The 12,473-nt window shown below is 43.4% G+C and overlaps 1 protein-coding gene across 6 annotated transcripts in view; it reads left to right on the top strand.

The window, feature by feature from the left end:
- Positions 1 to 290: 290 nt before the first annotated feature.
- Positions 291 to 12,473, top strand: part of LOC137383886 (C4b-binding protein alpha chain-like) — a 50,726-nt gene continuing 38,543 nt past the window's right edge. For 5 of the 6 annotated variants that reach the window (XM_068057255.1, XM_068057253.1, XM_068057254.1 and 2 more), the window contains exon 1: positions 292 to 595. In XM_068057255.1, coding sequence (XP_067913356.1) covers positions 532 to 595 — 64 coding nt within the window. In that variant the 5' untranslated portion in view covers positions 292 to 531. Of the gene's footprint in view, positions 596 to 12,473 lie in introns of all 6 variants that reach the window. The other variant, XM_068057256.1, reaches the window with a different exon arrangement.

Below are 12,473 nucleotides of genomic sequence, written 5' to 3'. Positions count from 1 at the left end.
CGCAGGTTTGCTCGAAGTTATTTCAGCTAGTTTGTTTTCATTTCTGCACAACATTCCCAAATTCCATCTGGGAATAAATGTAAAACCAGGCTCTAATTACCAGTGTATTTACAAAACGTTTTCATAATTTTATGTTTGTATTTCGGGCACCGGCTTCAGTCCGTTCAGGTCTGAAAATGGTTCACTTTAACACAAAAAAAACTTCAGCAAAACTTTTTTCTGAAGTGCCCATGGGAGTAACGGACACGCATTGGCGCATGCGCTGTCAAGTGACGTCCTCCGGAAGCTGGGGGAGGATTTCCTTCCGGTTTCGGGAGGCGGCGCAGAGAAATAGATCTTTGGGAGTGGGAGGGGTAGGTGTTGGAATCATTGGGTGGTGATATTCATCAAGAAAAGGACATCTTTTGGAGAAGGGAAATAAACCGGATTAAAGTCTAACGGTTCTCGGGAGGGAACGTTCTAGAGTTTTCTTCAGATTTCCGGGCCCGGCGGAGGGAAAGTTTCCCCCCGATTATTAAAGAGAATTGGGAAATGGCAGAGAGACTGATCCTCGCTCTAATGGCCATCTGCACGGTCGGGGTGGCCTGGGTCACGGGTAAGCAGCGCTCCTGCTCTTGATTACTGCTTCAGCGGTGTTTTTAGACAACTTGTGTTCATAAAGTGCCTTTGATGTAATGTAATGCCCCAAGGTGCTTCACGGGTATATTGTTAGGCCGAATTTGACACTGAGCCACTTTAGGTGATATTCGGGCAAATGGCCAAAATCTTGGCCTAAGAGGTAGGTTTTAAGGAGTATCTTAAAGGAGGAAAGTGAAGTAGAGAGTCGGAGAGGGTTGGGGGTACTCCAGAGCTTAGGACCTTGGCAGCTAAAGGTGTAGTCACTAATGGAAGAGTATTTAAATTCGAGTATGCTCAAGAGATTGAGTTGTGGAAAGGTGAGTGAATGGAAATTGTGAGCAGGATGGTTTGATTGCATTACACACTGAGCAGGCAGCAAAGAATTGGGGGAGTATGGAGATTTTGGAGGGTTGTGGGGCTAGAGGCGATTGTGGTTAGGGAGGGTTTAGTCATAGAGGGATTTGAAAATGAGGATGAGAATTTTAAAATTAAGGTGTTGCTTGAATAAGACCCAAATTAGGTCAGTGAGCACAGGGGTGACGGGTGAATGGGATTTGGTGCGAGTCAAGGCATGGATAGCCAAGTTTTGAATGATCTCACATTTGCAGAGGGTAGAATGTGAGGGGCCAGCCAGGTATGTGTTGGAATGTTAAAGATAAGAACTAAGAAGGACATGAATGAGGGATCCTCTGGCTACAACTAGGTAGTTAAAAATGAAACCAACAAGTCAAGTCCCCCTCCTCCAGCTAGATGATGGTGGAAAGACATTGGGACAAAATTTTGTCAACTTTGTTAAAGGTTGTAGACCCCTCCACCGCCTTTGTTTGGCGGAGAGTTTCATCTGTTGACTTTTTTTTAGTTAAAATAAAACCACCCAGTTTGTATAGTTGAGAAGGACAGGGAGGAATAGTTTACCTTTGTTACCGTCAACTAGGATGTCATTTGTGACTTTGAGAGCCATTTCAGTACTATGACGGGGGCAGAAACATGTTTGGAGGGATTTAAGCCTGAAGTTTCAAGAAAGAAAACTTGGGGCGGCACAGTGGCGCACTGGTTAGCATAGCAGCCTCACAGCTCCAGTGACCCGGGTTCAATTCTGGGTACTGCCTGTGTGGAGTTTGCAAGTTCTCCCTGTGTCTGCGTAGGTTTCCTCCGGGTGCTCCGGTTTCCTCCCACATGCCAAAGACTTGCAGGTTGATAGGTAAATTGGCCTAGTATAGGTAGGGGAATTGAGGGAAGGTGGGGATGTGGTAGGAATATGGGATTAATGTAGGATTAGTATAAATGGGTGGTTGATGGTCAGCACAGACTCTGTGTGCCGAAGGGCCTGTTTCAGTGTTGTATCTCTAAATAAATAAAGATGGGTGTCGATTTGAGAGCTAACAAGTTTTAAGGACATTGGAGAGGAAATGGAGATTTGAGATAGGGTGGTAGTTTTCAAGAACAGAGGAGTGTAGGGTTTTTGAGCAGAGGGGTGATGACAGCAGATTTGAAGGTAGGGGTAGTGCCTGAAGGGGAGAGAACCTTTTAATAATATCAACTATCATGGGAACCAGGAATGAAAGTTGGGCAGTCAGCAATTTACTAAGAATAGGGTCCAGAGGGAAAGAGTGGATCTCATAGGCAAGGTGAGCTCAGAGGAAGTGAGGGGAGATAGGAGAGCAAATAGAGAAGGATGTAAGCTCATTGCTCGGGCAACTGTGAGCATTCCAAGAAGTTTGACTTGGTAGGCTGAGAAGGGAGGGAAGCAGAAGAACCAGCTGAATGGATGTTGATCTTTGTAACAAAAATGTCCATGAGCTCCTCATACGTGTGTTGGAGGCAGGGGAGGGTGGTTTAAGAAGACAGTTAGTGAAGAAAAGTTGGGTTCTCGCTTTGCCTTCCTGAATGATCTTCGAATAGTGGGCAGTTATAGTGATGTAGTGCATTGCCTGATAATGCTTCAACTAACCTGATATGCCGATGAATGGTTAAATCAGTTAACCAAAGACATTCAAGTCTGTGCCCCTTAGATCAAAGGGAGTGGAGTTGAGGGATATACCAGGGAAACGGGGCGAGAGAGGGAGTATTAGTTCTAGTAGGGACAAGGGCATCGAAGGTGAAGGAGAGGATGTGATTTTAGCAAATCAATTGCTACTGAAGTGTCATGATGAATTAAAGATGATTGGGAATTTGAATGCACAGAGGTAAGTGACTTGAAGGAGAGTTTCTTCCCGCGACAGACACAAAGAAGTGAGCTTGGGAGGGGGAAGGAGAATGCGGGTTGAGAGTAATATAGGAGCAATCAGAGACTGCCCTATTAGTAACAATAGGGGTAGTGAGGCTGTGTGAGATGACAAGATTGAGGGGATAGGAGAGTTTATTTGGAGGGTGGGATTTAAGGATGAAAGGGCAGTAAACTCAAAGAACACGAAGAGTTGAGATTGTGGTTGAAATCATTGAGAGTGAGAAGGTGTTCAGTGCAGTGGAAGAGAGAGGAAAGCAGAGAAAATGAGAAATTTAGTGATATTTGGGAAAGCATAAAAAGGATTTTAAATGACATGAAGGGTGAAACAAGGTTTAAAAAAAAACAAAATTCTAGCAGTGAGGTGAGAGTGGCTGCCCTTGACATCACGGCAGCATTTAACTGAGTGTGGCATCTAGGGGGTTACCATTGACCAGAAACTTAACTGGACCAATCATATAAATACTGTGGCTACAAGAACGGGTCAGAGGTTGGGAATTCTGTGGTGAATAACTCATCTGAGTCCCCAAAGTCTGTCCACCATCTACAGTGCACAGGTCTCAAGTATGATGCAACAGTGTCCTTGCCAGGATGAGTGCAGCTCCAGCAGCACGCAAGAAGCTTGACACCATCCAGAGCAAAGCCCACTTGGTTGGCACCCCATCCACCACCTTAAACATTCACTCCCCCCACTAACAGCACACTATGGTAGTAGTATGCATCATCTACAAGATGCACTGCAGCAACACCCCAGGGCTCTTTTGAAAGCACCTTCCAAACTTGTGACCTCTGCCACTTGGAAGAATAAGGGCAGCAGACATGTGGGAGCACCACCACTTGCAAGTTCCCCTCCAAGCTACTCGCCATCATGACTTGGAACTATAATGCCACTCCTTCACCGTTGCTGGGTCAAAATCTTGAAACTCCTTACCTGTCAGGACTGTGGGTGTGCCTACACCACATGGACTACAGTGGTTTAAGAAGGCGGCTCACCACCACCTTCTCGAGGGCAATTCGGGATGCGCAATAAATCCTGGCCTTGCCAGCAACACTACTACGAATGAATTAAAAAAAAAGGCTTATATTTAGTCCTGGATACAAATTGCAATACTATACTGTCTCGTGTATGAAAAAGCTTTTAATCAAGAGCACTCTATTAATTGCAATGAGAAAAAGTTGCGTCAGTTGCAAAGTCTATGCGTTCCAGTGCTAGTTCTGCAGTCACTGATAACATTAAAGGTTTTTGTACTACGCCATTCTGTTTTAGGGTGGGGTGTTTGTTATTCATTGTGTTGATGTGAGGTTCCAGTTACTGTGCTAGCTCACTAGTTGATTAATTGGGTATTTCATTTGGTCTATTACACCATTTGCTACACAGCAAAAATACTGTGTAGAACTTGTGCAATTTTAACTTCCTTTCTTCGCCATTCAACTGTGAGTAAGCCAATTACGTGACTACCTATTTATGTATAAGCTGTTTAAATCCATTTGGCTGAGTTCCGAAGAAGGGTCACTGACCCGAAACGTTAACTCTGCTCCTCTTTTCACAGATACTGCCAGACCTGCTGAGTGGTTCCAGCATTCCTTGTTTTTATTTCAGGTTTCCAGCATCCGCAGTGAAGCCATTAAGTCACTTAGCTAGCGTTTGGTAGATGACTGTGGACTTTGATTTGGTTTTAGTGAATTCTGTGTTTCAAATTTTGTCTGAGTATTAATTTCCCTTCTATATATGGCCATTCTGTATGCTATGTTCACCTCATAGATTTCTAGATAGTAAATATATCAAGGGATATGGGGATGGTGTGGCACAATGGCATTGTGGTTGATCAGCTGTGATCTTGTTGAATGGCGGAGAAGCTCGAGGGGCCAAATGGCCTATTTCTGCTCCTATTTCATGTGTTCCTATACTGAGCAAATTGGTCGGGCATTTCTTTTATGAAGCTATTTCATTTTCAACAATTTCAGATTTTAATTTCTCCAATAATTTGTTTAATCTGGGTCATTCCAACATCAGGGTATGTATTGCAACATATTGACAATTTGATACTTGATTTCCTGTAGTGTGTCAATTGATTTGATGTCCTCGCTTTCATTCCTTCTGATCATGTATGATCGGCACATCTGCTTGGCATATTCACAGAGAGACCCCCTCCTTGCCTCACTTGTAGGCAACTGTCATGTTTCAGGATATTTTAATTATGTGGCTTAGGAAGAATTTATATAAAGACGAGTCAATTTATGTGTCTTTGCCCACAGTGAGTTGCAATATCCTGTTGAATCCATTGTCTAATCTTATGCCATCACTCTTGCCTGCAGTGCTGTTGAACTCAAATGTTGTCATACGCCCACTGTGATGAGTTCGTTGCTGCCTGATATGTACTGTGTTGTTGCATATAATACGACCCATATGTGCAAGCACTAATCTGCACCTCAATATTCACAAGTCCCAAAAACTCATCTGTGGTATGTTATCTTCCCATTTATAGTGGATTTTGAAGATTTATCTCTCCTGAAGTTTTGCCCTACCGGAAATGCTGAGCACATAACCTTTCTACTAATCTGTAAATTTGAAAACAGACTTTAAAAATGATGTAGCAGTATTATGTAACAGTATTTTCAGTGATTTCCAGCATCTGTAGTACTTTGCTATTGTATCTGCATTACTTTTGCCTTTTTGCTAATCGAGTCAGAGAGTTATACAGCACAGAAACAGGCCCTCCAACCCATCGTGTCTGTGCCGGCCATCAAACACCTATCTATTCTAATCCTATTTTCCAGTACTTGGCCCATAACCTTGTATGCTATGGCATTTCAAGTGCTCATCTAAATACTACTTAAATGTTGAGAGTTCTGCTTCTACCACCCCTTCAGGCAGTGCGTTCCAGATTCCAACCACCCTCTGGGTGAAAACATTTTTCTTCAAATCTCCTGTAAACCTCCTGTCCCTTACCTTAAGTCTATGCCCCCTGGTTATTGATCCCTCTGCTAAGGGAAAAAGTTTCTTCCTGTCTATCCTATCAATGCCCCTCACAATTTTGTATACCTCAATCAGGTCCCCTTTCAGCCTTCTCTGCTCTAAGGAAAACCACCTCAGCCTATACAGTCTCTCTTCATAACTGAAATGCGCCAGCCCAGGCAACATCCTGGTGAATCTCCTCTGCACCCTCTCCAGTGCAATCACATCCTTCCTATAGCGTGGTGACCAGAACTGTATACAGTACTCCAGCTGTGGCCTTACCAGCATTTTATACAGCTCCATCATAACCTCCCTGCTCTTGTATTCTCTGCCTCAGCTAATAAAGGCAAGTATCCCATATGCCTTTCTAACCACCTTATCTACCTGTGCTGCTGCCTTCAGTGATCTATGGACATGTACACCAAGGTCCCTCTGACCCTCTGTACTTCAAATCTGTCTCATGTTGCTAGGAGCTGCTGAGGAGGGTGGAGTCTGTTTGCCTGATAATGATCTTATGGGTTACCATTCAGAGGTTTCTTTTTGCTATATGGCACCTGGACTGCCTCGGATACTTTGATTAAATATTGCATTATCATTTTAATCCATCACCTCAGGATGACGTCACCTCAGTCACAAGAGATTTTAAATATTATGCACATTTTGTTTTGATCAACTGGCTGCTTAACACATAATGAGCCCCACTGCCTTGTTTGAGCCTGAGAAGCCTAAGCCCATCTGTAGAACTTGTGCATTCCATATTGGGCAAATACGTGTTCTTCTGATGGGGGGTTATTTTTGCTTAATCAATGCAGGGAGCTTGGGTGCAAGTTGTAAAACCAAAGTTTCAGAGCAGTACACTGTAGTTTAACTAGCTAACACTATACAGATTACCCAAGTATTCTTTTGTTCAACTAGGCCTACCCTACCTATTGTTGCATTGGCTTGCAAGGATGACACTCCAGTACAGTACTGAGGGAGTGCTGCATTGTCAGTTGCTTGTCAGCCAGAATGTTAAACTGAGGCACAGTCTACCTGATCAGGTGAATGTAAAAGATCCCAGAGCATTTTTTTAACATTTAAAGAAAGTGTTTTTCTATATTCCTGGATAAACTATTCCTTAACCAACACCATCAAAATAGATTAAAATCAAACCAGTGTGGATGCTGGAAATACTCAGGTCTGGCAGCATCTGTGGAGAGAGAAAAAGTTAACGTTTCAGGTCTGTGACCTTTCATCAAAATATATTAACTCACCATTCAATTTGCTGTTACTAGGTCCCTACTGTGCAAATTGGCTACCATGTTCGCCTGCAGAATAAGTGAATGCACTTCAAAATTAATTCATTAACAGTGAAGCACTCCGGGACATTTATAGAAATATCAAGTCAGCTATTTAAATGCAAGTTCACAGCAGGCTTGCTCGTCAGGGACCTGAACAAAGACAGTTGTCAGCTATAAGGCTGACATTGCCTCTCAAGTTCTCTGACAGGTTGGTGTAGGCAAGAGCCCTTCCAAGCCCATTTTATCATTTTGCCACAAATCCATTTTGCAGCTGGACTTCAGGCCCTAGCAAACTTTATGCTGCTTAGAACAACTTATTTGTGCATTACCTTTACAAATGCTCTCTTTACTGAACAATGGCTAAAAATGTAGCTGATTGAGGTTTTGTGCGTGGAGATTAGGGGCCACTGATACACTTGCCGTAAAATCTTGAGATAGTGTGTTCCTTGTGGAACTTGATTTATATTCTGTCTGAAATTGAATAGAACATAATTGCCTCAAGAAGACCACTTGGCCATGTCAATGCTTTGATATGTTCAGATTGAGCTGCTGGCTGATTTTCCCCCCCCCACCACGTCTCCCAGAAACAAAGATGTTTTCCCTTCTGTCCTTGGCTGTTGGTGCCTCATCTGTGGCTGAAAATATTAGGATACTGTAACTGGTCATTTTTCAAAAAATTCCTGCTTCCTCAGTGTGTTTTAATTGTTTCACTATCTGTCAAATTGTAATTTTCTGTTTTACAAATGTTAAATTTGAGCTAGTTCGGTGTAAGTTTGACATGTGTGTGCAATCTATTCCTGAAAATGCCAAAACGCCTTAGATTTGACTTTATAAGTGTGTATGTGTCTATAATATATTAAAGGTCTTTTGTTTGGTAGTCACATACAGTCCATATTCATCTTAATGTGCAATTTTTGAGTTTTTTTTAAAGACCTCACTTATAATGAGAGACCATAAGCCAACATTTTATAAGGGGAAAGAAGAACATTTTCTATTCTCCTAATTGTGGATCCCCCTACCTCAAGTTGAATGTTGTTCAAGTCACCCAGGTGTGTTCACAATCACTTGATTTCTATATTTTTTGAGTGCACTTTTGAGAGGCTTTTTCGTCTGATTTATCAGAATACCTTCTATCCACCCGGCGCACTCATAACCATCCATTTCTTATTTCAGGCTTTAGGGCCTGGTGTACCTACTTCCCACCTGCCAGACCTCTCATCCACCACATAGTGATTGGATGTGTGCCCTCTTACCACCAGCCTGTGATATGCCAATCCTCCATTACTTCCCTGTACCCCTCATTCCCCCCAGGACATCCATTCCGAGTTTGCTAATGATGCTAGTTAAATCACCACTGAGCTTTTGTTGGACTGTTTGGGATGATCTTCTCCTTGCTGTTCTCTCATGCATTTAAGTCCTCAGAAGAAGGAATTTTCCTCCACACAAGATCAGGTTGTTCAACCTTGCCCGTCTAAAAGCGAAGACCAAAGTATGGAAAGTCCTCATCAGGGAAGTCCTCTTTGCTGACGATGCTGCATTAACATCTCACACTGAAGAGTGTCTGCAGAGACTCATCAACAGGTTTGCGGCTGCCTGCAATGAATTTGGCCTAACCATCAGCCTAAAGAAACGAACATCATGGGACAGGACGTCAGAAATGCCCCATCCATCAATATCGGCGACCACACTCTGGAAGTGGTTCAAGAGTTCACCTACCTAAGCTCAACTATCACCAGTAACCTGTCTCTCGATGCAGAATTAAACAAGCGCATGGGAAAGGCTTCCTCTGCTATGTCCAGACTGGCCAAGAGAGTGTGGGAAAATGGCGCACTGACACAGAACACAAAAGTCCAAGTGTATCAAGCCTGTGTCCTCAGTACCTTGCTCTATGGCAGCGAGGCCTGGACAACGTACGTCAGCCAAGAGCGACGTCTCAATTCATTCCATCTTTGCTGCCTCCGGAGAATCCTTGGCATCAGGTGGCAGGACCATATCTCCAACACAGAAGTCCTCGAGGCGGCCAACATCCCCAGCATATACACCCTACTAAGCCAGCGGCGCCTGAGATGGCTTGGCCATGTGAGCCGCATGGAAGATGGCAGGATCCCCAAAGACACATTGTACTGCGAGCTTGTCACTGGTATCAGACCCACTGGCCGTCCATGACTCCGCTTTAAAGATGTCTGCAAATGCGACATGAAGTCCTGTGACATTGATCTCAAGTCGTGGGAGTCAGTGACCAGCGATCGCCAGAGCTGGTGGGCAACCATAAAGGCGGGGCTAAAGCGTGGCGAGTCGAAGAGACTTAGTTGGCAGGAAAAAAAGACAGAAGCGCAAGGAGAGAACCAACTGTGTAACAGCCCTGACAACCAATTTTATCTGCAGCACCTGTGGAAGAGTCTGTCACTCGAGAATCGGCCTTTATAGCCACTCGAGGCACTGCTGCACAAATCGCTGACCACTTCCAGGCGCTTACCGATTGTCTCTCGAGATAAGGAGGCCAAAGAAGAAGAAGGAACTTTTTATGACCACTTGGTGTTTTTTGTACATATATATGTGTGTACTGTCTCTTGCATCTGTGCACACTTCCATTGTCAACTTTTTCATTGTAAATTCCTATATCTTTTCTAATGTTCGTGAAAACTTGTCATGCTGTGATTACACCTTTTTTTCTAATGTTGATGCTTTAGGATTTTTATGTCCCTTACAGTTCCTCAGTATATATGACAGGAAAAACTTCAGTGCTCCAAACAAATCTACTTTTATGCTAATATAGATTGCAGTAATTTCTTTCTATTTATATATTTGTGTATATGTATTTGTGATTAGCAAATTGCGAACATCTGAACAGAAAACAATCATGCAAGGATTATTCTTTGCCTGCCTCTAGATGGCGCCTGGATAGCATTTTGCTTTATCAATTGACCAAATATAGGTTGTCGCGGGTTCCAGTCATGATGGCAGGTCCAGTAGTACAGCAGATAGATCAACAATTGTCTCCACATAATGGTCGAACTAACACATTCCTAGCATAGCTACCTTAGACATTTCTTCGCTTTTTTTTCAAACTCTATCCCTCTGTAGCCCTCCCTCTCCTTTCTTTAACTTCGTTTTTAAATCATCTTTCTAGATGTTTGATTTTTATGCCTTCTGGACAGTTGTGTACCCCCTCTCGAATCCACTTTCTTCCTCTGCTCTTGGGCCTCGTTGCTCTCACTCATATAAAATGTGCAAAATTTGAATTATTCTTGGGCCATTCTGCTCCCTGATTTCTCCCTGTCCCTTTTTAAAAAAAAAAAGACATAGGCAATGCTCCATTCAGGATTTTCTTCCTCTGAGTTCTTCCAGCTGCTTTGTCTGCTTAACTCTTTCCCTAGTCTTAAACAATTTAATATGGTTATTCGGCCATGGGCTTTTCAGGTCTCTGCAATTTAAAATTTAGGCCCAATCTTGCCAGACCCTGCTCTTAAAGTTGGAATTACCTGTTTGGCTGTGCCCCCCACCCCCTCACCAACTCAGCTAGTCTGCAGTGGAACTGGATTTGTCATTAACCCTGGAAATCTATATGACATTGCATTTCCAACCCCATTATCCTCTCCATCACCATGACTGCCTACTTTCTCCTAAATATCGCTCATTTCCACCCCTGATTCAGCTCTTCTGCTGAAATTGTTGTCCACGCCTTTTGCTAGCTTCAGACTCAGCTATTCCAAAGTTCTCTTGGCCGGACTCTCGCCTTCCATCCTCAGTAAACTGCAGCTCATCCAAAACTCTCTTAGCTGTATCCTAACTCCTTGCTTGCTGACCTTCATTGGCTCCCAATCTGGAACGCCTTGAATTAAAATTGTCTTCATTGTGTTCAAATCCCTCCATGACCTCGGCCCTCACTATCTCTCTAACCTCCTCCAGTCCTCGGAGATTCCTGTGGTCTTGCAATTCTGGCCTCTTGCACATCCTTGATCTTATCACTCTGCCACTTTTGGTCATGCCTTCAGATACCCAGGCTCTAAGCTTGGAAATTTCCTCCTTGCATCTCTGCCTCTCTACCCGTTTGCTCTTTTAAGACCCTCCTTAAAGACAATCTCTGACCAAGCTTTTGATCACCTGTCCTGATATGTCTGTGTGGCTCAGGTTTATTTGATATTTCCATGTTAAAAGGTGCTATTTAAATGCAAACTGTTGCTGTTCAAGCTCCTGTGCAAAATTTTAAATACTGCCTGAGCTACTTCCACAGAATTTCCATCTCAATGGCTTTTCCCATTCTCTACTATGCTTTTGGGCTCGTGCTGGTGGTGTCATGGGGAGGAGTTACAATGGTCTGATGAGAGCAGCTGATAATGAGGGAAGCAGTGGGGATAATAGGAAGAAGGATTGGGACAGAGCATAGATAGAGGAGCAGATACAAGACTGAGAATGGAAAGTACTGGCACAGCAACAGAAAGGGTGCACATGCAAATGGGAGTAAAGGAAGGTTATAGATTGTAGTGAACAGGGGGAGGAGGCTTGATCAGGCAAGCAATAGTAGCAGATAGGAAGACTGGTCAGTGCATGAAGGCCAGTGGAATGGGTAATGGCCGATCATGAGCACCAGGAACTGATGACGTAGAGGTCGCCATTGAAAGGGGAAGGAAGTCACATGCAATGTGAGAGATTTTGGTGAGCAAACCATGTGCAGAAGAGGTGAGGGAGCAAGCAAGAAAGATGATGGGGCATTGTGTAAGAATCCTGGGGGAAATTCTTACATTGGGCTTTCTTGATACTTAATTAAAACTAACAAGTTATGACTTTGAGGTTTCATTTAGTTGTGATATGATGCTTATACTGAACTATAGTTTTAACCCTGCATGTGATGAGTACTGGGTAAAGTTGGTTGAAAGGTGACATGATGGGAAACAGTAGTTTGGGCTTTCATTGACCAAATGTTTTATTGGCCCAAAAGATGTAAAAGGAACCAAATAGTCAAAAAGTAAACTTCAGCAAAGATCAAGTAGATTGTGAAAACAGACAGCTTGATATTTGGGAACTAAAAGATAATCGTTCTCCGAGGCCTAGAGGTACATAGAGCCGAGACAAAATAGCCGAGTACCAAGGCCTCCATGTTTTCCTCGCTTTGATCAGGCAATAGCACTGGAATGTTTGTGCTGATAGGTGTTGGAGCGTGGGAAGCCAGCGATCTTGAGAGTTTGACCTGGCTTAGGTGGCCAGATGGTTTAGTGACACCTTTTGTAATTGGGTCGTTCAAATAATAGCAAGGTAATGATTGGGTTAAATCGGTCTCCCTAAGCTTTGTTGTGAAAAGAAAGCATGCAAAGGATCCCCTGGGCAGGGAGAGGGAGATATTTGGCCAGAGGATGTTTGGGACTGTCCCACAGACACACCCTCACAGAGGAACATG

This window comes from Heterodontus francisci, chromosome 25 (assembly GCF_036365525.1).
Source record: "Heterodontus francisci isolate sHetFra1 chromosome 25, sHetFra1.hap1, whole genome shotgun sequence".
NCBI classification, from domain to species: Eukaryota; Metazoa; Chordata; class Chondrichthyes; order Heterodontiformes; family Heterodontidae; genus Heterodontus; species Heterodontus francisci.
The sequence above is the reverse complement of the archived record's forward strand: the minus strand, read 5'-3'. Positions and strand labels throughout refer to the sequence as shown.